Raw genomic sequence first — 25,448 nt, 5'->3', positions numbered from 1 at the left:
TTATTTATTTATTATTATTCAGTTGTGTTGGTGTGTGTATATATATATATATATATATATATATTTGATTTTCTAAACATAATCAGGCTATAATGAGGCTACTAAAAACGCGCCGCACACAGGAAGGACCCTAAACATTGTGGTCGATCGGCGTGTTCGAGTGTTGATGCTGGATGGGAGGTTAATGTGAATTTGTTTCACTGGATTTGTTTTGCTCTGTCATTTAAACGATGGCCGAAGTAAAAGTAAAGCAAGAGTCTGCGGATCCTGTGGACATCGAAAGCAGGTGACGATTCAAATGTGTAGATTGGAGTTGCACAGGACATAAATAAGCACGTCACATACGTACCAGCTGTATTTAGAAAGCAGAATATTTTAGACACTCTTTGCAATTTGAAAAACGTCGTATATCTTAATTGATTATATGTTCAAATAGTGCTGCCCGCCTTTGGCTCATGCACCTTATGGATAAAACAGACCACTGCCCTGCTTGCAAACACATGCTATCCAGCTATAGCATAATGAATACATGTAACACAAATGTTTTATTGGTCCTGCCTCTTGTCATGGATCAAGACCGAATAGATTAAGTTAACTGAGTATCATTGGCAACACTGATTATATGGGATAGACTTCTTTTTGTAACCACAACTTTTCAATTCCAATTTATTTCTCTGGTTGTCAGGATAAAGGATCTCTGTCAGCAGTTCCCCCATGGAATAACGGACCAAGTGATCCAGAATGACATGCCCCACGTTGAGGCCCAGCAGAGGGCTATGGCAATTAACAGACTGCTTTCAATGGTACATCCTATTCTATCATTTTGTATTAAGTTAACATGTCCAGAACAGCAAAAAATACTGAGCTTGTGGCATAGACTGGCTTCAAAACCTTCTGGCTATGGCTCTGCAGTGGAGCTCTTGTGTTCTGTGTGTTTCAATTGGTTCGGTTTGTATATAATCTAAAATTGTATACCAATATGATATGTAAAGTATATTATTTAGATTTGCCCCTCCCCACCACCACCACCACCACCACCACACATGCACATCATGGAAGTTGAAGCCTATTATCCACATTTCTTCCTGGAGAAGTTAATAGAATAACATACTGAAGCTGAAATGCCATCACAATTTCACACAGAATCCTTGGAGAGAGTGTGTCTGTTTCTTAGTTATCTGATAAGACATACTTTATCAATGTTTTATTTATTTATGTATGATTCCTTCCAGGGCCAGCTGGATCTACTGAGAAACAGCACAGGCCTTCTGTACAGGTTGAAAGACACCCAGTCAGCAAGGTATTTACTGTTTTTCCTTTACAGTTTCCCTTGCATGTACCAGTCAGAGTCCAGTGATAATGACTTAAAAACTGTATATAACCAATGAAAAGCCCAATTATACAGCTCTCCTGCCTGTACGATATCTGCCAATACTTTTTAATGGAAAATGGAAATTGTAAATTCTTTGTTTGATTAAATGGCTTGCAATGGTGTGTGATAATCACAGCATTGATTAGAAATATTTGCATTTAATACATATTTTATGTTTTTGCTCAGTAAAATGAAAGGCTCGGACAACCAAGAGAAGCTGGTCTATCAGATCATAGAGGATGCAGGAAACAAAGGTAAACCTGCAGCTACTACATTGCTGTGCCTGACCATCTCCTTGGCTCCAGGGATTAGGGAATTTCCTCTAATTAGGAAATTATAATGTCCAGTGGTCTATTAGGGTTAGTCAACTAATTACTAGGCAGTCCTTTCTGAGTCAAGGCCCAGCTATGGTGATAAGGAGCAATGTGCTGTAACACATGTACTATCAACATTAATGACTTCATGGGACTTTCTGAAAGCGTATTAGGGCTGACCCTTGACCCTGGTGTCCCAGGCATAGGTTATATAATCTTGTCAATCTTGCTTCCCTCTACCTTCATTATGTTTATTGCCCTACTGACACAATCTGAAAATTCCTTGAAATTTGAAAACCTCTTAATCTCAGTTGGGCTGTTTGGCTAAATACCTGATATACAGCTCTGGAAAAAATGAGACCACTGCAAATTTTTCTTAAATCAGCATCTCTACATGTGTGGCAGCCATTCCATTCCATTCATATTTTTATTTGGAATTTGGGAGAAATGTTGTCAGTAGTTTATAGAATAAAACAAAAATGTTAATTTAACCCAAATGCATACATATAAATGGTAAAACCAGAGAAACTGATCATTTTGCAATGGTCTCTTATTTTTTTCCAGAGCTGTGCATACAGTACTGTGGCTGTTTTATCACAATGTTAAATAAAATGAAATCACACTAGCCTTTTTTTTCTTGGCAGGAATCTGGAGCAGGGACATTAGGTATAAGAGTAACCTCCCTCTGACAGAGATCAACAAAATCCTGAAAAACCTGGAGAGCAAGAAACTCATCAAGGCTGTGAAGTCAGTGGCTGTGAGTGAATTTGCATGAAAATGTATATTTGTGGACTAAGCTTCTGTCTTGTCTCGCATCTCGCCATGAGGTGGAGAATATTGCTTAGAAATTGATGGATGGGGGTCTCTGGGCAAAACTCTTATCTTTTTGGTTTTAAATATTCAAAATATTCAAAGTATCCAAGCAATTACTTCACTTAAATGTATATCTGAAAAATTAGCTGGAGTATTGGAGTAAAATGTTTGTAAGTCACTCGAGACAAGCTAGAGAAAGGCGATGTAGTACTTTTTATACGAGACTTCATAAGTCTACTTCACTGCTCTTGTTGTCTCAAAATCCACCTGGTGGTCAACCCACAGCTGACTGAAGCTCTGCTTGTGTTTCCCAGGCTTCGAAGAAGAAGGTCTACATGCTGTATAACCTCCAGCCTGATCGGTCAGTAACGGGAGGAGCCTGGTACAGCGACCAGGACTTTGAGTCGGAGTTTGTGGAGGTGCTGAACCAGCAATGCTTTAAATTCCTACAGACCAAGGTAAGAGCTGTAAAAAAAAATTGCCTTGGCTTTGTAGCACATTGATTCCATAGCTCAGCATGGTCATTTAATGGCATAATCTCGTCAACGTGTCTATTTACCTTGGCTGTGTTGATGCAGTGACCTATTGGAGGCACAGGTCAGTGTTTTCAGAGAAGGGGATGATGATTCAAGCTGCTGCCGTTCTCTCCACAGGCAGAAGCAGCACGAGAGAGCAAGCAGAGCCCCATGGTGCAGAGGAACAGCTCCTTTGGCTCTTCCCATGAGGTTTGGAAGTACATCTGTGAGCTGGGCATCAGCAAGGTAGGACCATGCCACTCACTTGCCCCCTTGTTCCCCTCCACAACAAGGCCCAAATGTTGCCCAAATTGTCTATATAGTAGGGGTCTCTGGCCCTTCTTCTTTTGTGTGCACACCTGGGAGCAGCTGAGCCCAGGTGGTGATTTGCGGTGCGATGTGGCGTCCGTGACCGTGCTCTTGTTGCGTAGGTGGAGCTCTCCATGGAGGACATAGAGACCATCCTGAACACGCTCATCTATGACGGCAAGGTGGAGATGACCATCATCGCGGCCAAGGAAGGGACGGTGGGCTGCGTGGATGGACAGATGAAGCTCTACAGGAGCGTCAACCCCATCATCCAGCCCACTGGCCTGGTGAAGACCCCCTGTGGCTTGTGTCCTGTAAGCTTTATTTGAGTAACTTTTAGTTCTGTTGGGCCATATTCTGCAATTGATGCCATGTGAATTATATGCTTTTGTGTAAGCGAGAAAAACCTACTCCTTAAATGCTCAAGGAAACGCTTTAATATTTAATCTGCTACGATTTATTAAAATGAGTATTACAGAAATAATCACTTTAAAATGTGTTTTTCTTTAAGGTGTTCGATGATTGTCACGAAGGAGGAGAGATTTCGCCCTCTACCTGTGTGTACATGACGGACTGGCTGGAGTTCTGACCAAGCGGCAATCTTTTAAGGACTCTTTAACATGGAAACCAAGTCGGCCTGCAGTGTAGGACTGAGGACAATGGGCATCACTCGAAAAGGCTGAAGTTGTTTTTTTGAGTTTTATTTATTTTTTATGTTGTAAATAAAAAAAAAAAAAACAATGGTAATGTATAATCAATCTAAGTGGACTGAACTCTCAAGGTCTTTTCCCCTCCCTTTGGACTTCCGTAATACTATAATTGTAATTATTTATATGAAAATCTATCCCTTCCGGCTGTTTCCCGGCAATTTATTTTTCTTCCAAGGTCCGTTTTCACTTGCTTCTGAAACTCTCATGAGCACAAAGATCTTGCTGCCTTTCTGATGTTTATTTTCACTTCATGAATCCAATCAGCAGAGGTATGGCTCCCCAAAGAATAAGATGCCACTCAAGGAACCCCAGCTGGGCCCCATCAAACACTTGCACAATTCGCAGGTCAAGATGATGTAATTCTCTCTCTATTTTCATGGGAAGGAGAACAGCGATTCTGCTCCTTCATAGATGCATGCCAGTGTTATATACATAAATGCTATTGGGCTGGTTGGGTTGTAACATTTTTTTGGTCATTTTGATTTTATGATGGATTCTAGATTGAGTATTTATCAACTGTAAGACTTAAGATGCTGTCTGTAAACAATTAAGTCCCCTTATTTGAATAACAAAAATGGATAATGACCACATATTAATAAATCTGTATATAAGTCATTGTATTAGTTACTTTCTTCTTTTTCCAGATGTGATTCAATACCACTCACTTTTATTCCCTCTCACTGGACCTTAAGAATTAATCTTAATTGTGACATTATTGTGATGATTATTTATATAAAAATGTTTTCAGGCAATTTATTTTTCTGCAATGATTGGAAGCCATTGATTTTCTTTAGTGTACAGCTATATACATGTAAATGGTCCCACACTTTATCCCACCCAGTTGCTCCACTCATCCGATTATGGGACCCAACGTGCCATACTCTATGCTGTGTATATTGATTGCAATGACTTCTTTAAATGGGCACGTACTTAAATTTGAAAGTAAAAAACAACAATACTTGAAGTAGTTGACTGTGTTTATATAGTTTCTGCGGCGAACCAGTTCAGTCTGTTTCCTTGATCTTGTGAATGACACGGATGAGCTCCGGGAAGTGCGTGTTCTGGAAGTGTCCGCGGTCGGTGTATTTGTGCAGCTGAGACCCCAGACCATCGGCCACGGCCTGCTGCTCGCCCCACGGCAGGAAGGGGTCGTCCGTGGAACCGAACTGCACAATGTGCCTGCAGTTTCCCTTGATCTTCTCCCACTGCCAGGGCCGGTTAAAATACCCTGAAAGAGAGGACCAATCACGCCTTGATCTGCACTAGTGCTGACTCCAATCCGCATATGGCTTCATTCCACACAACTACTCAAATGCATAGCTCAGTCATGCCAGTTTTAGGGACCACTGTTATCAATAGTATAAAGACTGCCACTGGAAAAAACAGGAGTACAGAAAAAGACAAGCTTAATAGAGGTGGACTTTCACCTGGATCTGAAATTGTCAATATGGAAGCACTTACCGCTCTCTCTCTCGTTTTCATCACCCAGGTCTGAGGTGTAGGCCCCTACCAACACAATGGCAAACACCTTGTGTGTCTCGGCATACCTGCACCAACAAAACAGCCACTCTACAATCAGGTTAAGAGGACAGAAGCCTATATAGAAACCAGTACCTTTATTTAATTAGGCTTCCATGCATGAAGAAACCACTTATACCTACAAATGCTGTAAAAACTACATGTGCTGGTAACATGGTGCTGCCACCATATTGCATATAACATTTGTGTGTGTGTGAATATTAAAATGGCTACTGCTCAGGAACTATAAAGCCCAATGTCCTGAAACTTTGTGTATGTTACATAGCTACTGCTACCTGTCAAATGTGTAAAAGGCAGGTGGGTGAGTGTTAAAACATGGCTGCCAGAAGCCAATGACTGTGAATGTGTGTTAAATATGCATATTTTCAAACATATGAAATTTGACCCCTGAAAAAACACATAAGTCAAATTCAAATACTCACCAAACTTGGTATAATAATAAATGGCAATATTATGCTTGATTATGGTTAGTTTCATCACCATTAATGACATGGCATGGTGACAAGTTTGGAAATTGCATTCTGTATCTTGAATGACACAATAATGAAAACTTCACATATATGCTAGAATTAAGTGAAAAATACCAAGGTACCTTACATAGTTGATGCCCTGAAACAAGAAATTAATATTCTAGTCCACTGACATTGAAATACACACTTTAAATGACAAAAGATTGAAAACCTCAAATTGGATTGAAATTGAAAATTACACATTTAATAACATGCATTTAAATTACAAATGCATGCTTAAAACCTGAAACCTACTGATACAGCTTGGAAGCCTTAAAAGTTGCATGCAACTTCTAGTTATTATAATTGTTGTTAATCATGGGAATCACAGTCTTCTATAGTAGTCAATTTGGTGTGTTTCCTGTAGCAGATAATGAGATGTCAGATATGAGACAAAGTGTCCTTTCTTATGTTCACTAGTGTGCTGCACAGCTGAACTATACCTCATGGCAGCGGCGGCCCCAGAGCTGTGCCCAATTATCACTGTGTCTTCATCGCACTGCAGCTCCTTCTCCATGAAGGGAAGCCAGATACTCTCACGGGCTGTTACTGCAGGCAAGACAAGACAAAATGTACATCTATGTGTTTAGATATGAGACTCCTCGTTTTAACAATGTAGGATTTCAGACGTACCAGGGTCAGGCATGTTCTTAAGCAAACAGGTCATGTCTGGAGTCTGTAACAGAAAAACGTTATTGTGACAATGCAGTCATTTGTGTAAGTTACTTATTTAAACAGGCTTGTGTCTGAAGTTGCCACAATCACATTATGCGGTTTGCATTATCCTCGCAATGATGCAAATATGGCGGGTTTTTTCCCTCAATGTGTTGATATGCACACGTACTATTTTTTACAGAAGCGTGATGCAACTGTAGTAAGTATTTTTCTTGCAGTTGGAAATGCAAAAACAAATACGTGCATAACATTAACACATGGGGTTTTGAGACGGGTTCAAACAAAATACCATTTCTGCTCGTTGCAAGTTGTTTAAGAGCTATTATTTATTTACATGTTGATTAATATTTCCCGCACAAAGACAATTAGAGGCTACTGCATATGAACAATAATCTAATGAATGAAACAAATCGATAATGTGCAGCCAGTTATTTGTTCTGTGCCATTCTGTTCAACTCCATTTGCACGCGTCAAATTAAGTTTTGTTAATATTGTAATATACTGTATATTTACCTTATTTAACTGTTTATTGGCCCAGCCGTACCAGTTGCACTGCTCCACATTCCCAGCTCCATTCCCGGGTACAATGACAGCTTTAGTCGGTGACATTTTCTCCTGCTGTTTTCCGAAGTACTGTGCTTTTATTTCCACGAAGCACTTTGGACAGGAGCGAAGTGCACCATGGGAGGTGTAGTTCTTGCCCAAACGAAACCCTAAACCAGAAGACTTTTGAGGATGTATTTTTCTGTTATCACATGCATTATGGCACTGATTTGGGGAAATCGCCTTAGATTTAAATATATAGGTGAAATCAACGTAGTATGTAAAAAAAAAATTAGATTTTAAATTAATGTTTCATAATAATCGACTTGGATTTGAACTGTTTAGATATTCAAAGAAGTCAACTAATGCCAGTATCCTAGATTATATTCCTGCTACCTAATATGGTTAAGTAGATGTGCCAATTACAAATCATAGGCTCTTGTACATCAGCTTGTGATGGATGACAATCATTAACCAGAGTGAGACAAATTACATGATAAAATCTTTATTTACACAATGTTATCAAAAACACAGGCACTAGTCTTTAAATTAAGGCAAAGATAGATAGATACCTTGGAGCTACAGCATAAGAAAATCCATTAAGTCCATTTACCATAGCATTAGAAAGTGTATTTGAGTTCAGATTTTGGGGGCAGTGTTGCCCAAAACAGTTGTGGTTAATAAATCGGTCTAATCTACAGCTTTGCCGGGCTTGACAAATTATCTCGAATTAAGATCGAGCCAGACAGCCCTGTAGTCTGGTTTGTAATTGAAGCCTAGGGAGCTGAATAACTGGTAGGATATTTTGTTTTCCTCTTCAATAAAGCAGTACACAGGGTAGCCTTGACTGAGAAGGTGCTTGGACATGACTTTCACCAGCAGCTTTGCGTAGCCCTTGCGGCGGTGTTCGGGCAGCGTGTAGAGCAAACCCAGCGCACTGTGGCGATACAGCAGCACCCAGGACACCGGTTTCCCACTCTCATCCAGCAGGCAGAAGCTGGGGTGATGGGAGATGTAACTCACCACCGAGTTGTAGCTGTTACGGTCACCGCCATACTTCCAGTTTTTGTTCACTAGCTCGGCGTGACAGGGACAGAGCTGCGACAGGCTGAGCTCGGTAGTTCTGTGGAGAAGAAAACGTGGACAGTTCATCAGTAAAATATAAATGGAAGTTAAAGCAATAGCAAACTAGAGCAAGGCGGTGGCAGGGAAAAGTTTCAGCACATACATACTGTGATAACCAAATGGATCAGGAAGACCAAATTAAAGCTGCACACCATGGACTTAGAGAGAGTTAATTCTGGGCTTCATAACATTGATAACCTGAATGTCAAAACAAGCTGAAGTGCCCTGCTGTAAGGGGGACCAGTCACATATAAGCCAACCCTAGCCCCATTACCAGCTACAGTCAACAACCTAAATGACTCGGCACCAGCACTTTTTGTTACATGGAAGTGTACAGTACCTTTCGTCCAGGTCATCCTTGAGCTGACTGCTGTTTTCCAGTGTCATCACAAGCATTACGCTCCCCACCCTTGTAGGGGTATTTTTAGAAGCCGCAAGCTCTTTCACCACTTCCAGGTGACACAGGTCAACACCTTAAACATACCCAGGGGGAGCAAGACGTTAGACTGATGTTCTGTGTTGGTTGCATTTGAGTCCGACAACCAGAATATAATCAATACACAACTCCTTTTTGACAACTCTGGTATGATAAGGTTACGTTAAGTGGCAATTCCATTACTGTTAGCACAATATAATACTAATAATACCGGTTTAGATCAAATTCCAACCTGATTCTGTAGAATGCTCATATTTGGACATATCGATACAATGTCAGGCAGAGTCAGAAAGTGAAAGGTTGAGACAGGAAACTCACTTATAAGCTCCACCTGATATTTATGGCTGTGTAACTCTATAAAACTATTCAAGCTGGCATTAGTCACCCACAGTACAGGTCATGTGAATTATGCCTAAAACCCAAATGATCTTTATTGAAAAAAAGACTACACAAATTTTCAACAATCCACACAGTGAATCCACAGAGCTTCAAACACCTTTCCAATTGAATGATGTACTGTTCGGCATACGGCACTCTATTGCCATCTTAATGGAGCAAGAAGGACCCCGTTTTACCTGCCAGCAAAGAGAATGTGCTCCAGTCGATCACACCAGGGCTTCCCAGCAGCTTTTTGAGACTCTGCTCATCTCTGGAGAAGATGCTGTTCATGTTGAAATCTCCCTCTCGATCTGCCACTTCCTGAATAGACAACTCACAACGCTGAGGAATATGTCCTTACATTTATAGATCTCACTCAGTACTCATTTCAGAAAGATCTTGATATTTTCCGATGCACCACTTTGGAAACTTAGGATCTAACTTGGGATAACGAAGCGCTTTGGAGATGGCCAGTTGGGAAGACACATCTAAAGTTTCTCTAAAGAACATAATATCATATAAAAGATGACTCCCTTTGGTTGCCAGGCAAAATCAGCTACGCAGAATTACTGCAGCTGGACTCTTCGGAGCAATACTCAAAGTTTAAATTCATACGGGGGTGTGACCCAGTGATGCGGCTGTATGCAAAAATGGAGCAAGTACTTGGAGACAGAGATTGGCCTTCAAAAGCAAGACTCTTAATTTATCATTTATCACCAGCTTGGAAATAAACAAAACACAGGGCCTTCTCGCCATCCAAAACAAACAAAATAAAGAAACATAAATAAAAAGCCTAGCTCCGTAACAAGCACTGCCTACACCCTGGTTCCCCTAGCTACAGGTGGAATGGCTAACCCACTTGCCCAACAAACCAAAGGCCATAATTAGGTAAACAAAGCCTCTGACAGCAGTCCCCATGTAAGCTTTTGTGTCAATACAAACTCTCCCCACTCACACACCCAGCACAGACAGAGACACCCTTATATCCCGCACTTGATTAGCTAATTAGTCAATGCAGCTGTTGTCAATTAGCTTATCAGGCCCTAGAGAGAACTGGCTAAAACGTAGGAGCTTTTCTGGAAACAGATTCGCACACGCTACTCCACTGCTCCGCTCCCTCTCCCGATACCGGCACACATTCAGTTCAAGACATTGACCCTCACCTACCACTGTCTCGACCACACTGCACCAAGCTACCTTCAGTCCCTCATCTTCCCATACATCCCCTCCAGACCACTGCGGTCTTCCGGTGCCAGAAGACTAACTCTGCCTCCTCTCCACTCCCCTTCCTCCAGAGCCCACTCCTAAGTGGTGGAATGACCTTCTCACTGAAGTCAAAACAGCAGAGCAGAGTCCTTGACCTCCTTCTGGCGCTTACTCAAAACACATCTTTTCAGACAGTACTTGCACTTTAGTCCTTTGCCCTCTTGTAAGATAGCACTTATCATACTTATTGCCTTGTGTTACTAGTACTCATTTTGATTTTCCCTATGCTCCCTTCCCCTTGGCCCTTGACTTTGACCAAACATCTTGTCTGCACTCAGCTTACAATTCAGCATGTAAGACCCCATATATTGTATTCACTTGTGTAAATTGGAATTTGTAAAATGTTTTATGCTTTGAATTGCACTGTATTATGTAAATTGGAATTTGTAATGTTTTATGCCTTGTACTGAACTGTATTTTTGCACTTTGTATTGCGCTTATATTTTTTTAAGTCACCCTGGATAGGGGCGTCTGCCAAGAAATAAGTAGCAGCGCCCTCCGCTGTCTTAAGCTCACATACCTATTGCCCACCACCTCTCCACACACCTCAATACAAGGGGTTACACAATCCTCCTGCAAGAATGGTGCAATATACTTGGCATTTGGCATCAGAGGGTTGTTATTCAAATGGTGATTTGAATTATAGACTGTCACATACTCATTGTTTCACTGTTAAGCATTACAGAAAACATGTTGGGGCTCACAACTGTATGAAAAGAGAAGTTTTAGTACCGTAAAACAACTCCATCTCTCTAAAGATCTGTTGTTGTTATTTGTTATTACAAATTCAGTCTAAAAGAGATTAAGAACCAGTTTTTCAAGTAGCTAAAGAGTAATCTATTGTAGAGCACACAACAGCCTCTAACAGATAAAAAAAGGTGCTTGTTACACTTTAACCATGCTACAGCCACACTAGATGTACACTACAGAGTTGTTATAAAGTTTCACATCCAACATCTCAATTTGTTCAGCACAAAGTTCTCGTCTATACCCGTTGTTTTGGTCTGCAGAGGATGACTTTAAAGTCAGGCCAGGAATCCACGATGACTTCAAAGTTATGTGGTTTGCCTCTGTTGATGTTGAAAAGGCAGCCATACACCTCGAAAAAGAAAAACACAGACTTTAGATACATTACCTCTGGGTAAGTAAAGACCACAAGTGATACAAGTGCATCAAGTTTTACTTTAACTGAATCACACCTAAAAGTAACAGGACACAATAAGAAGTAACAATACAATAATTAATACATTGTTACAATAGAGTAACAAAATTGTCATTTATGTTGACTACAGAGGGAGATTTCCCCTAAAGGAGCAATTTTTATTTAGTCCTCTAGGGCCAGCGTAGTGATGAAACGTAGGGAGGAAATTGCTAACAATAATTATTCATGCTCACTGTACTTCCTCAGGAAAGCTGGAAGACTGCGAAATAAACAGGTCCTACCTTAATCTTTGGCTTTCAATAACTTACTTTTATTGATTGAGGGAAGAAACTCTTCAGTATCTCCTCTGCCAGCTGCAGCTGTTCATGCCCAAGGACAAACATCTCGATCAGGAAAACAGGCCCCGGTACACTGAAGACTGTGCAGGGGCGGGATTTCAGCAGCCACATAATATGACATCACCACTGACAACACCAGTGATAGGCCTTTACATGTTTACTGTGCAAATCTTAACTTACAGAGTAAGTAACTCTTTGTAAAGAAGCACTACAGAAATTGTTGTGCATTGCTATTTTATTACAGATACTAGCCTAACAACAGCAACCTGAAGTATGCTACTCTTAGAAGCTAAATTAAGTCCTATACCTGCATTATCTTTGCATATTCCATGTATACATTATAAAAACCTGACTGGGTAAAAATCCTGCTTAAATTTGTACCTAAAAGTTCCCAGTACATGCATACAAAGCCATGCATACTTCTTTTTACTCACATAAGCTTTAGTCTCATTCTCATTGCAGATCCCTGTGAAATACAAACATCGTATTTGACAACATGTATTTACATATGCAATGACTATTAACCACACATCACACACACCTGCAAGGTTCAGGTGTTCATGATGGTTTATCTGCGGGTCAGACCCCAGGGGTGACGTCACAGTTGCCATGGCAGCCGATGAGGGGGTCAGCCCATCCGGGTCCTGTGAGCAGCGTGTGGCGCAGGCGTGCCGGCCGCTGGGGGCCAGTCCTGAGAGAGAGAGAGAGAGAGAGAGAGAGAGAGAGAGAGAGAGAGAGAGAGCCGCCGAGCAGCAGCCGATGCATGAGCCCCTCCAGTGACTGCCGCCCTGCCGCCGGAGCAGACTGACCGACATCGGGGACACCACACGGGGCTTGCAAACATGGCCGAGGACAGCGAGTGGGTCGTGGAGAGCATCGCTGGATACCTCGGCAGCCCGGAGTGGGTTATCCCTGTGACAGACTTCATGGAAAACAAATGTACAGGTAGAGACGTTGTGTTTATATTCTTACACAGCATTTGATTGTATTATAAGGTGATGTCGGGTCGTGTAAGCAGTCCAGATTGCAGCAGCCTGCCTCCAGCCCGCATAGACCTTCATGTTGTTAGTTTCTTGTAGTTTGATGCGTATTGGCTGCTGCGCTTTTATGGTGGGACCCCCCCCTTTAAAAATGTACCAGAGAGGTCTCGGTTAATCTGTTAAGAATTTGGTTTTAAATAGATGTGTAACTTTAAAGATGCGCAGACGGTTCGACGATGATGGGCGAATGCGTTGCATATTACAAGATATGTTTACTTCGATTAGAAATCCAGGTCAGAAAGATTGGCCGAGGTATTTACCCGTCTGCTGTGCGCACAGTGCGGTAACTTGGGGGGCGTGGGGTGGCCTGTGTCGTGTCAGGAGCAGGGGGTCTCCCCTCTGCGGGCCGAAAGTGGTGGTCGCGTTTTCGTAGCGCAGATGTCCGCAGATGTGCAGGATCCCAGCGCTCTCATTGGTGGAGCCGCGCAGACCTGCGGACGTCTGCTCCACGCCGACGCGACCGATGTGGGAAGAATAGATGGACGGAGTGGGGTCTGTTAATCCAGAAAGGGGTGCGCAAAACTGTATCCCTAATTCCCGTTATACAAGTCTAACCTCTATAGAAAATAAATGCATCCCCTTGTATATCTATATATAAACTGCAATACAATGCGTTTTATTTTAGAACTAATTAGGATATTATTTATGTGGACAACTTAATACCTAAAGAATACATCAAAATAAAAATCAATCTCCTGTATAATGCGTCAAATGGGATGTCTTTCGCCCTTATACAGGATGTTAATTACAATATATTCTTTATTACCCACAAATATTGTCACAAAAGATACAATAAATGAAGGCCGCCGTTTACTGTATTTTAGTGCTACTGCTGGTGCAGTCTAGTGAATAGTGTGCTATAACCCCTATGGTACAGTTTCTAGATTAATGACAGGAGCCTTTTTAAGATATCTGAAATACATTTCCCAAGACTATCACTTAGTGTTTATTTGTTCATTTAACTCAGGGGTTCCCAATGTCTGGTGATGGAGGGCCAATTTCCCGAGGTTGCATGGGATGGGGGGGCCGCAGTACAAAATTAACCACCAGTTTTATTTCCTATACATTTCTGTTAGGGAACATTTATTAACTTTAATTATTTTATTATTTTCCCCCAAGTTACATGTGCAATTTGTAACAGAAAATGTTCATGAAGTGTAAAAATATAGTAAATCTTCAGAAAAGGGGTGGTTCAAGGGTGGCATTGACGGGCCGCACCAAACATCCTCGAGGGCCACATCTGGCCCCCGGGCCGCGCTCTGGGATCCCCTGATTTAAATCGAAATAAATGAAGGAGTGAACAGAATGTGATTATCTTAGCCAGCATTCAGGAAGTTATTCTGAGATATCTGGAAGTGATTTTGCAGGTATCTTGAAATGAATGGCACGTATTTTAAAGTAATGTTAAAGATCTTGAAATAATTAAAATATTTCTAAAGTAAATTTAAGAATCTCGATTTCATTTCAAGATATCATGAACTATTTGAAGGTATCTTATTATTATTATTTTAAGATCTCTCTTAATATTTATTTGGCTGGATTATAAAATTACTGCTCTGTGCCAAAAACAAGTGGATTCATTCCAAGATGCACTATTACTGGCACTGGGGAAGAGTATTGTACTGGATTTTATCAGCTGGAAAAGAGTAAGTTATGCTTTCACTGCTATTTAATCAGAAGTTACTGAAATATGGAATGAAAAGTTTTATCTATAGATTATTTTAATAAGAGATGTCTACTAAATAACTTATTATTAATAATAATAATAATAATAATAATAATAATAATATTATTATTATTATGAGTGTGCTGAATGTATTATGTATGCCTATAGACTACTCTCAAAGATAGATATATATTTTAAACTAGCCAAGGGTTAAGTATATACACTGCCTTCCCTTGTTCCATGTAAAGTTACTATGATGTAACCTGTATCTACACTGAGAACAATGTCTGATCAAATGGATTACAATCATGCATGTGAAGTGTAAAACATTTTGTATTGGTTTTAAAAGCAATACAATTTAAGTTGTCTAAAAAATAAAATCTAAATCACATTTGAAAGTGTTGTATTAGAAGTTTTATAAGTGGCAAGGCTTGCATTTAAATAATTCACAGCTCATGCATTCTTAAGAGAACCCAGTGGGGAATGAACATTGATTTACTGCAAACTCATCTGTTCAATCCTGCTTTTATTACTGCTACAAGGCGAATATTTTACTCGCTGGCGTTCTGTTTCAGTGTTTGATGATGAGGATGAAAACAAACTGACCTACACAGAAATCCATCAACAGTACAAGGAATTGGTGAGTTGGCAGGTTTTTGAATTATTTGGCAACCAGCCTTTTTAGCCAGAATGGTTGTGTGTATTGTTAAGCCTGACACCTATATAAATGTCTACTCTGGGAGAGGGGAGTGACAACCCTGTTCCTGGAGAGCAGGTCTTACAGGTCTCTCTAAATCACCAATCGCTGAATACCTTGAACACGGGGAAATATTGCCTAATTAAGACCCACAATTGGCTCAATTAATTAGTTAACGATCGGGATGGAACAAAAACCTGTAGGCCCTGTGACTCTCCAGGACTAGGGTTAGACAGCCCTGGTTTAGTACAATGCAGGCACTTTCAACGTGTCAGCATTAATTACTGCAGGGGCCGTCTGTTTAAGGCTGTAGTCCGCCCGTCCGTCTTCATCCACAGCTGCTGGGGAAACGTCCATCTCAAATTTGTGTGAAGTTGGATGCTCCTGTAGCCGATGTTTCTCCAGAAGCAGCCAGAGACAAGTCAATATGCAGCCTGCAGGACACACTCCCGCCCTGCATTAATGCAAGCTGACACCATGAAAGTGACTTGTATTGTTTGAAAACTTCTGATGCCTGCAGCCTTGAACTATTTTAAATGACACCATGCTGATCACAGTCAGATATGTAGATTGGTTGTGGCGGAATTACCTGCAATTACAACGGCATGATCATGTGTAACCTGTTTGCACGTGTGACTTTTTCCATGAACCATTGTTACTCTGTACAGCTAACACAACAAATTAAGATTCACAGTGCAATACTGAAATGTCATTCTATTTAACTGTATTTAGTCTACTTCAAAAGCTTTCCTTTCATTCATTTTCATAGTGTAAAAGAGGTTTAATCATATGGAAATGCTGTTTCACATTGTAGGTAGAAAAACTGCTGGAGCACTATATGCAGGAAGTTGGGATCAATGAGGAGCAGTTATTGGAGGCGTGCACATCTCCCCTGGCCAGATCTAAGGCACTGCAGGTGAGGTAGTCCTTTCATGTTTTCAGTCTCCCTTCCTGGTTTTGAAAGAGTGACTTCTTTCACTACGTTGTTGATAGTGAGCAACTGTGGTGCCATTGTCTTTCCATCTAAATAAATCTATTTACTCCTCATCACAAATATCAATGAAAAAATAAATGCAAATACAAAATCGCCAAATTGTGAATCTTGTCAAATCAAAACTTAAAACAGAATGCTTACGTAAGGAAGGGTTTGTATATGTGTTTTTTAAATGTATTTCTTTCATTTGTTCATTTTTGGATTGGTGATTTATTTCGTCCTCTTCTGTACAACTTAAATTACTTTCCATATTCATTAACCATTCCGGTTAGAATGTGCTTAAACTTAAAATCCCCAAGCCTTGTTGCCAGACAATATATATGGGATGCTGCTCTACATTTGCACGTTGTTCTGCTCTGCACAGACTCTCTGCAATGATTTTGTTTGAATAGTAGCATAAACCAGGTCTGATCTCCATTAGTTTCTAATGTAAGAAGCTTGTTTTGTTGTATTAGAGTTTCCAAAGAACTCCAAATAAAATAATGATGAACTGAGAGGTGTCTTCAGTTTAGGTTAAAATCTACAATAGTCCAGTAAACTACTTGCATAACTGTTCAATATTGCTGTCAGCTGGCATATTACGATGACAGTGTCTTCAGACTAGTTTCTGAGAGATGTAGGTGAAGGTATAGCAATTGTGATTTCCCATGCTGACAAGTGGTTGGGAGCTCTTCAGCTCAGCATGAAGCTTGCTGGTGAGAGGATGTGATATGAATTACCTTGTTAGAGATCTGAAGACCTCAAAACCAGATGCCTACTTTATACAGGTGATCCCCCTTAGTAAACTTGAACACGTGGCAACAGCTGGGACATGCCAAGCTTCAAGCAGTGAATGAACAAGATTAAGAAACAGTAAGAGCCCTCCTTAATTTATGTAAAAGAAGAGTCATGTATTGCATTTGTAATCCCCTACACTAATGCCTTGCCTTGTATTTGGAGGTGATTAATTAGTATACTTCCTGTGCTGAATATGCAGAAAAAATAAGACTTCATTACGTAAGACTCTGGTAGCTGGTAAGGACATAACCTAATCCCTACTTGAGAATTGCAGATGGCGTTTTCAGTCGTCTCTAAGTGATGTGCTGCATTATTAAGAGACAAATCAAATGTAGCACTTTGCGGCAAGTTTGACAATCAAGAAATAGAAGAATCTCTTTCTATACCTCCTATAAATTAGAGATTTCAGAACACTGAATAGAGAGAACTTGAATTAAAACAAATGTAGGAAGAAAGGGGGTGAAACTACATCATATTCACAATGGGGCCAAAATACCACCCCACTGACAACACCCGTAACAGAACATTTAGCACAATTACTTATAGCACATTACTTAAAGGGTTACAATCTCAATACCTCAAATAAACCCTGTCTTAGAGCTGACTATGACAAGATTAGTGGGATACCTGTGAATTAGGTTACTCAAGTATGGCTCTGCAGAGCTATTCCAGTCCAGGAGTAAGACGTGGTAATAGCTGCGCTAGCTGAAGTATTTAACGGAACCAGAAAAAGCTTGGAGGAGTAATTAAGTCACTAGGGAAGAAACAAATTCCTGGGCTGGAGTTCTGACAATGGGATATGGCTGGCCTGATTGGTAACGTCTTCTGTGTTTCTTTAGAGTGTATTGTAGTGTGTATTTCCAACCATGCCAACAAATTAGTTGTGGATTTGATTGTATTATTGTTGTTCGTAATAATAATAATAATAATTAGGAAATCTTTCTAGTTGTGAAATGTTCTGAAATCCCCTTGGAGTTTTTATGGTGGATTACTATTCGTTTTAGCTAATGACCTGAGCTGCACCTGAACCCAGATGAACTTTGCCTGACAATCACCACTGCCTGGCTGCTTTTCTTAATGTCATGTATTTATCTGGATGGCTACCTTGTGTTTCTGCATACAGCAATTCAAATGAACACCTAGCTGTATTAGTAGACCGTGATCCACATGGGAGAGTCATGCGATAGTTGTGGGTGAGATCCCTCATATCTTAACTTTGGTCCCGATTCATCAGACAATAATGAAAACCATGATGGTGAAATGACCACCCTCTGTGTTTTGGCCCTAGAATGTGTTCCAGCCTGTGTTGGCAACGGAGGACTTCGATATCTTCAAGTCTTTGATGGTCCAGAAGAACATCGAGCTGCAGCTACAGGCCCTGCGCATGATACAGGAGCGCAATGGTAAGAGGTAGAAACACCTTTCAAAGCCCCGTGATGCTTTTCCGGCTAGTGTGTCCTACCCAGGTCTTCACCTTTGGCTTTAAATTGGCGAGCAAAAGCCAATTTAGGCCAAAAAAGAACATATTGTTAAACAAAGGGTCCTTTCAAAGCACACCAATTTGAAAATGTATGTCCCTCTTTCTTCAAGTAGGAAAAAAAAAAAAAAAAAAAAAAAAAAGAAATCCCATTAAAATGCCTCATGATTAGGGTTTCTTTTGTCACGAAGCACGGGTCAGTCATCAGCTGGTCCTTTCTGAAAAGCCGTATGTTTTGTCTAAACTGTGTTGTGTCCCCTCTGAGGTGGCCTGCCGGAGTGCCTAACGAATGGGCTGGACATGATGAGCGAGCTGGAACAGCAGGAGCTCCGCATACTGAAAGAGGTGCTGAAGTAAGTGAATGATGGACATTTCTTACACTGTTGATATCAATCACATTTTCAAGGGATTTTCCTGTAGAGAAGGGTGGCCTCTGAAGTACCGTACTGACCTGGGTAGGACCACACAGGCATCCTGGAAAATGCAGTCCTACTGATGGCGTTAATGATCTTGCTTGGTACTTTGCAGGGTGTGTGCTATAGACCTATATAAATCTGCTATGATATGCCTTGTTGTGCCCTAGTTACCCTCCATGAGCTTAGATTGATCTTAAGAGCTCAGCAACTTCCACTGATTAGGATCAACGGCTGATTTTGAAGGCTCTGGCTGCGTGCCGAGATCACAGCGCATTCAGATGTCTTCATCCTTCTTCTCCCAGCATGACTGTCAGGAATTAAAGAAGCCCAGTGGCCGAAACTCGGCATGACCAGCATGAGTTTGAGATTTAATTCGGATATATCCAAAACAAAAGCAGGTATCCCATCCTATTAGGAGAACTAAATGTAGAAATCGATCCTCTGCAGTTTTATGTTGGTGTCAGCCATCCCTGGTGGTCCTGTTTCCTCACAATTTTGTCTGTTTACACAATGTACGTATTGTAAAGGTTCCCACATCGCAAACAACTGGAATCTGTGGCTAGAGATCTATAACATTATTCCTAGATCTCTTAGGTTTTCTATAGACTCTGATTTGCATGTTTATGTAAATCTTTATATGGTTAATGTGCAGAACTGTGGGGAACTACGGAGATGCAGACATTGAATGGATTGATGTGACGTTCAGATGTTTCCTGAAGGTGTGATTTGTACTGCCTTGCCACTGCCTGTTGGTTGTGTTTAGCTGAACCTGACCTGAGAAAGTGGCTGCTCACTGCTGCACTAATAACATCCCTCTTTTGAGAGCTACAGTAGCTGCCCCAGTAATGGGATTGATACTATTCCCGAGGAGCTAAGTCCTATGGGTTGTGTCTATGGTGAACTAATCTTCTTAAGGTTTTGTTAATATTGGTTTGTGGGATTTATACTAAAAGGCAACTGAGTAATTGGTATTTTTAGACCTCACGGATGTTTAAGATGCACTGATATGGATCCAACAGCTCTCTGGAGCGATGTGCGGTGTCCTGTAAGCCCAGCACTCTGGTGCAGTCGCTGGTTGGGGGTTCACTGGGCCCTCTGCTCTTAAGATCTCATTTGGAAGGAGGTCAGACTCGTCACAAGCTTTTGAAAAGTATTTCCTGCCTTCTTTATAAATGGATTTGTTGAAAGTCTCTTGGAATTGTTTTTCACATGTATTCTCTTGATTTTTTTTTTTTTTTTTTTTTTTTTTTTTTCATAGAGACTGTGAAACCTGTCTTTTCTTTTTCATTTTGTACTCTCTTAATGGGTTATGTTCACCCAGAAATCCAGAGAGCCGCCTTCATGCAGATTTGAGGTCTTTGAAGTCCTCAGTGTCTGAAGACCTGCTGTAGTGGTCATTTCAGACCAATTGAGTCAGTTGATTCCAGTCATTAGGAGCTCAGTGAGATTGAAAAGAAATCTGCAGAGATCTGGATATTGTGTAGAAGTGAAATAGTTTTCATTGGATTGTAGAAATTTGAGCCAGTTACTTACCCTTTGGAGGAATCCCTTTGTCTTGTTCCTCCCTGCTGAGGTGAGAGGGACTAGAGGAAACCAAAGGAGCCTGACGTCAGCCAGCCTCTCGGGGGCAGGTCGGGAGCAGGGCCTTGCTGGTGGCCAAGTGTCTTTGTCTGGGCATCATCAAACAAGCAGGTGGCTGAGGCAGCAGCAGACTCTGCTAGCTGTGATGAATGTTGCCTTTTATCACGGGATGCGGTTTGGGTTGCCCCGCTGTGTTCTCGCGTTGACCCTGGATTTGCCTTTCCCTTCATCCCTAGGCGATCAAAGGAGGAGTACGATCAGGAGATGTCGAAGAGGGGCCTACTGGAGGAAGAGGCCGGCTCCACTTCCAACAGCAGCACCGAGTGCGCGGCCCTGGACAGCACAGAGCTGCAGGACACGCCGCCGGTCAGACAGCAGGAGAGCGTGGCACGGGAACCAAGCACTGTGAGTTCGTACCGGGGCTCTCGGATAACTCGCATAGACTGACATCTCGGATAACTGGATTAATTTGTATACATTTGTGCCCTAGGGTATCGCAATTGGTGCAGTGTACATAATGATGTGTATGGTTTCCAAATTAAGTTTGGCTTTAGGCATTTATCCCACTATGGTAGAGATGTAATGGCACTCTTTAATTTTACACAGGATTTAAATTGTGAAGGGAACCCTGTTTACCAGCACAATAATATGCTACTGAATTTTATGTGCCAGTTGCCTTGTGGAAATTTTGAAAGGCCTTTGCTTGGGACACTGTTGAAGGGGACAAGGAGATGGTCACAGAAGATTAGTATGATCAGTGTAACGCATGTGGGTTTCTCGCCTAAGTGGATTCAGTGATGCAGCTCCATCTGCTGTTCAGTAATGTGTCCTGCTAAACGTGCTCTCAGAAGGAGGTGGGAATGGGGCATAATCACAGTTGGCGATCTCCTGGAACGAGCGCAGTGAGTGTATTAGCACTGGCATCTCATGAGGCTTGGAAATCTTCCTGATTTGATACCAAGATAAATGGTACAGAGGAGCCTCTTAATTATCAGTGGCAGTGTGTGGGGAAGGCTCTCTCTGCAGTACAACACCCTTGATAAAAGTGATGAAAGAAAAGACCCTTTTAGTCAGAATGTTTGCTTTGCTTTCAAATCTACTGTTTCTTACTGTTGTAGGCAAGAGCAACTGTAAGTTAATCTCTTGAATCACAGGACAGAAAATATACTAGTTCATCTGTGGAAAATGCTGGGAAGCAGAATGTTAATTGTCAGGGCGTGTGGGGGTTTGAGAGGAGGTAATAATTAAATGTGCGTTTCCCAGGTGTGCAATTCCTCAAAGAAACCCCAGGAGAAAAGCGCTGGAGGACATGTTTCCAAAGCTGGGGAGAGTGTGCACAAGAATCCCCCAACGATGAGGGCTCAGCCTGCTGCTAAACTGCTGCCAGGTAACCCTGCAGCCATGTGTCAATCACTGTTGTAATTCATAAAAACTGAACACTTCTTTTAGTGATGCCTAGATCTTTACATTATAATTTGCATTGCATTGATGGTAATGGAACTGACCTGTAGCCTTTATCCTTGTATATACTGTGTCACTTGGGTGGCATATGCTACAGACCTCTGTCACATCAGTGTGTATCATCTATTGATTTACTGTATACGTACACTGGACAGTTCTGCATCTCCTGGTCTCTTGTCTCTGCTCTCCGTGGACTGGAGTGTGTCTGGTCCTGACGGAGGCGTGGGTGGTGTTGTGCTGTCTGACTGGCCAGAGCTGTGTTGTCCAGGCAGGAGTTGCGTGGATGGGAAGGTCCTGGCCCCAGTCAGAGCTCTGGTCAGGGCAGCTGAGCCGTCGCCCGAGCCCCGGGAGAAGAAGGCGAGCGAGGCCGCCGAGGCCTGGCTAGAGGAGGCCCGCAGGGAGGCCGGAATATCCAGGCCTTTCACTGTGAGTCATTCGCCCGTTTGCTGCTGTCTCTGGACTGAAATCTGGGAAATGCTCTGAAGGGATGTTACTGGGAGTGTTCAGGAGATCTCCACCACAGCAGTTTCTCTGTCTTGGTATTTGTGGTTAGACCTGGAGTTGTAGCGCTCAAGCCTGTTCCAAGTCGTAGCTCTGACCTGCCTGAAACTCTGTTCTGCTGTAGGAGTTGACGGAGGCGCAGCAGGAGCAGCTGCAGCAGCGAGCGCAATACTTGAGGCAGCAGAGAGACAAGCTGCAGGCCATCAGGAGAGAACAGAGACCCCAGCCCCCCACGCCAGAGCCGCCGCCTGCCACCCCGGCCCCCAGCACAAAGGTACGGCACACCCAGCGCCCGCCCTCGGGGAAGACGAGAAGCACCGCAGCAGATCTTTTTATTCACTCTAGTTGCTGCTGTGATTTACGCCTCTACCCCAATATAACGCAAATTCAGATATAAGGTGATAAAGCAAAAAAATGTCAGTCAAAGTCAAAACAAAGCCCAAACAAGTTCAGTAAAACAGGTAAAAAGAGTTTTTGGCTCCTGTTACATATCCACCTCTGTATGTGTTTTTTATTTATTTAATTTGACTATTTGCATAATGTTCAACCCCCATCCGGTCTGACCCTGGGAGACGTGTTTTCTCCCATTCTACATTCAAAATCACTTGACGTTTAATGTTTCAGTTTTATCTTTGCTTTTCTTTTCATTGTTCTGTTGTCTGCATCATTTGTTTTTCTATCTTCATGCAATCAGAAGGAGGATATTTCTCACACAAATATCAATGATAAAAATGTAAAAGAAGAACCGGCCAAAGCATCACAAACAGTGAGCACAGCCCTAGTGGGACAAAAAAAGCAGGTGACCCAAAAAGTATGTTTCAGTGTTCTCTCTCTCTCTCGTGTGATTGGAGTGTTTCCCTCCCTGTTTGTGGTAACGAATAGATGGTTATGCAATTTTAGCTTCAGATTTATGCATCTATATTTTACCCACAAGAAGTTCCCATACATCAGCTCAGTAGATTTGCAGATCCTGTCCTAAAAGCTTCTCTCGAGCTTAAATCGAAAGCCAGTGGAAGAGGCCTGTGAAATTCTAATCTATGATTTGTGTTTGTATCTGAAAGGCAATTTCCGAAGAGGAGAAAAAGCAGTTGCAGAAAAGAAAACACTTGGCCGAGAAGCTGAAGGAAGAAGTCATCAAAAAATGAGAATACCTTGTTGGCCAAGATGAACTTTAAATGCACCTTGGGATGGGCTATCCTGCACGTCTGTCTGTGTCTGAATGTTTTTGTGCCAGCAATATGGCGGGTTTCTAACTGGACAATGCAGTATTGAATCCTCTTCCTTGCTCCAGCGTACTTTCTAGTCACAGCTAAAGTAAGACGCAATTAAAAACTAAATGAACTGACATTCCGCCTGTAATGTGCCGAGTGAGAAAAGCACGATTTTAGATATATATATTTTTTTTAAATTAGCAATCTTGTAGTTTAAACCACCGTGGCCTGTGAAAACGAAAGGAAATAGCCTCATCTTACTTTAGTGTAAATGTAATATTCAGTTAACAGAACACAGTATGAACAAATTGCTTTCACATTCTCCTATTGGTTAAATATTTAAAATGTGTACTTACTGAAGACAGAAAAAGTACCAAAGATCTATGATCTCTACATCAACTGCTGATTACAGTCCCTGTGAGAGCCTGAACCATTTTCACAAAGCCAAAATAATGCATCTGGATTGTTTCCTGTAAATTCCACACCTATGGCCAAATTTAAAATGCTTTGTATGCTATTGAATACTCTTAACTTTGCCTGTATAGAAAGTAAAGAATGAAACTTTCCACAACCGACATGAGATAATCACTACATGGTATTGTTACAGTATATACGATTTAGATTGAAAGTGCTAATTGCCAGTTTAAGTACAAATCCAGTTAGTGTGAAAACTACAGCCTGTTTGTTTGAAATTGGGAATGAAGCAGTCAGACTGAAAGACAGCAGTCTGGTATGTTGTGGAATAAATAACAATTGGCCAATCCTAGGGTAGGTTTAATGTTTTCTAGTATTTAAACTGCTATAGAAATACCCAATGTAACCCAGTCAGCACACATTCTTGCAGTATTGCACGAGGAGGCTATTGAGATCTATGAACTGCATATTGTAACTCTTAAAGCCCCCAGCTCTGGTTGCAGGTGAACCGTTGGAGATTAATTGGACAAACCTGCTTTCGGTTCAGTTAAAATAAATAGATCTTGATTTTCCCTGACATTAAATAGATATGGTTTTCAGTTAAAGTAAATGAAGTACTGATGATGTATTTCTAGAAAGTGTAAAATCACCCTGAGTGTTACCAGTCTTCACTGTCAATGTCATCTACCTATTTAGAGAGCCCAGGCCCAAGCTTGACAGCCAGGTTTTCACTTTGTCAAGATGTGGATTGTATGCAGACTTGCGTTCAAATGCTTGGACTAAACCAGTTAATGAATGAATCGCAGTGCCGTGGCATGGGGTGAGCGTGATTGAAGTGGATGAATGGATTAGTAACAGGTGTGTTTGCCATCTGGTGCAGCTGTGATAGTCTTCCCTGGAACAGGAGTGAGGACAATGGGAAGTGTAGTGGAAGAGTGTTGCACATGTATTTGAAAACTGGTCTGCTTGCAAGTACATCGGGAGTGTTTTGTTTTTCCTATACACAGGGGCGAGTACTAAAATCTCCATTTCTGGTAATATGGCTTCCTTTCCATTAAATCAAGGTCAAATCCTACGCAGTAGCAGTGTGTTTTGTGAACAGTGATCGTGAAAATGGTGAACCTCTGAGGAATAAAAGCAAACCTTAACACCAGACCAGAAAGGGGAAAAAACAACAACAAAAAAACTTGACAGAAGTAGGAGGTGGTG

General features: G+C 41.5%; 3 protein-coding genes and 1 pseudogene across 5 annotated transcripts; 2 read left to right on the top strand and 2 right to left on the bottom strand.

Annotated features, from left to right (window-relative positions):
• Positions 1–76: 76 nt before the first annotated feature.
• On the top strand, positions 77–4,648 carry polr3f (polymerase (RNA) III (DNA directed) polypeptide F). The gene is made up of 9 exons (XM_066697112.1): positions 77–286; positions 686–803; positions 1,233–1,300; positions 1,559–1,626; positions 2,331–2,443; positions 2,814–2,957; positions 3,153–3,260; positions 3,446–3,637; positions 3,835–4,648. Exons 1-9 carry the CDS (start codon positions 231–233, stop codon positions 3,910–3,912), a joined length of 945 nt encoding a protein of 314 aa, XP_066553209.1. The 5' UTR covers positions 77–230; the 3' UTR covers positions 3,913–4,648.
• A 344-nt stretch (positions 4,649–4,992) lies between these two features.
• On the bottom strand, positions 4,993–7,468 carry rbbp9 (retinoblastoma binding protein 9). The gene is made up of 5 exons (XM_066697113.1): positions 7,270–7,468; positions 6,715–6,757; positions 6,525–6,630; positions 5,495–5,580; positions 4,993–5,261 (listed from the first exon to the last, which is right to left on the bottom strand). The coding sequence occupies exons 1-5, from the start codon at positions 7,363–7,365 to the stop codon at positions 5,038–5,040; spliced, it is 555 nt and encodes a 184-aa protein (XP_066553210.1). The 5' UTR covers positions 7,366–7,468; the 3' UTR covers positions 4,993–5,037.
• Positions 7,469–7,788: 320 nt separating this feature from the next.
• LOC136719246 (glycine N-acyltransferase-like protein 3) lies at positions 7,789–12,849 on the bottom strand (annotated as a pseudogene).
• On the top strand, positions 12,723–25,314 carry cfap36 (cilia and flagella associated protein 36). 3 transcript variants are annotated; one of them, XM_066697110.1, is made up of 11 exons: positions 12,723–12,949; positions 15,286–15,350; positions 16,222–16,323; positions 18,467–18,581; positions 18,921–19,008; positions 20,889–21,057; positions 21,916–22,039; positions 22,382–22,539; positions 22,739–22,888; positions 23,309–23,413; positions 23,676–25,314. In XM_066697110.1, exons 1-11 carry the CDS (start codon positions 12,847–12,849, stop codon positions 23,757–23,759), a joined length of 1,263 nt encoding a protein of 420 aa, XP_066553207.1. In that variant the 5' UTR covers positions 12,723–12,846; the 3' UTR covers positions 23,760–25,314. The 3 variants fall into 3 exon arrangements, with proteins under 3 accessions (XP_066553207.1, XP_066553206.1, XP_066553208.1); XM_066697109.1 differs by having other exon boundaries at positions 23,309–23,425; XM_066697111.1 differs by lacking the exon at positions 23,309–23,413.
• The last annotated feature ends 134 nt before the right edge of the window (positions 25,315–25,448 follow it).

The sequence above is a fragment of the Amia ocellicauda genome, chromosome 23 (genome assembly GCF_036373705.1).
Source record: "Amia ocellicauda isolate fAmiCal2 chromosome 23, fAmiCal2.hap1, whole genome shotgun sequence".
Classification (NCBI taxonomy): Eukaryota; Metazoa; Chordata; class Actinopteri; order Amiiformes; family Amiidae; genus Amia; species Amia ocellicauda.
Note: the sequence above shows the minus strand (reverse complement) of the source record. Positions and strands in the feature narration are given on the sequence as shown.

Bases quoted from the DNA above. Each gene is read 5' to 3' on its own strand.
- polr3f (XM_066697112.1), top strand. From the start codon at position 231: ATGGCCGAAGTAAAAGTAAAGCAAGAGTCTGCGGATCCTGTGGACATC. The intron at 2,444-2,813 runs GTGAGTGAATTT...TGTGTTTCCCAG, and splicing joins AGGCTGTGAAGTCAGTGGCT to GCTTCGAAGAAGAAGGTCTA. The intron at 3,261-3,445 runs GTAGGACCATGC...CTTGTTGCGTAG, and splicing joins GTGAGCTGGGCATCAGCAAG to GTGGAGCTCTCCATGGAGGA.
- rbbp9 (XM_066697113.1), bottom strand. From the start codon at position 7,365: ATGTCACCGACTAAAGCTGTCATTGTACCCGGGAATGGAGCTGGGAAT. The intron at 5,581-6,524 runs GTATAGTTCAGC...TTGTTGGTGCAG, and splicing joins GGGGCCGCCGCTGCCATGAG to GTATGCCGAGACACACAAGG. The intron at 5,262-5,494 runs GTAAGTGCTTCC...CCTCTCTTTCAG, and splicing joins TGAAAACGAGAGAGAGAGCG to GGTATTTTAACCGGCCCTGG.
- cfap36 (XM_066697109.1), top strand. From the start codon at position 12,847: ATGGCCGAGGACAGCGAGTGGGTCGTGGAGAGCATCGCTGGATACCTC. The intron at 12,950-15,285 runs GTAGAGACGTTG...GTTCTGTTTCAG, and splicing joins CATGGAAAACAAATGTACAG to TGTTTGATGATGAGGATGAA. The intron at 16,324-18,466 runs GTGAGGTAGTCC...TTTTGGCCCTAG, and splicing joins CCAGATCTAAGGCACTGCAG to AATGTGTTCCAGCCTGTGTT.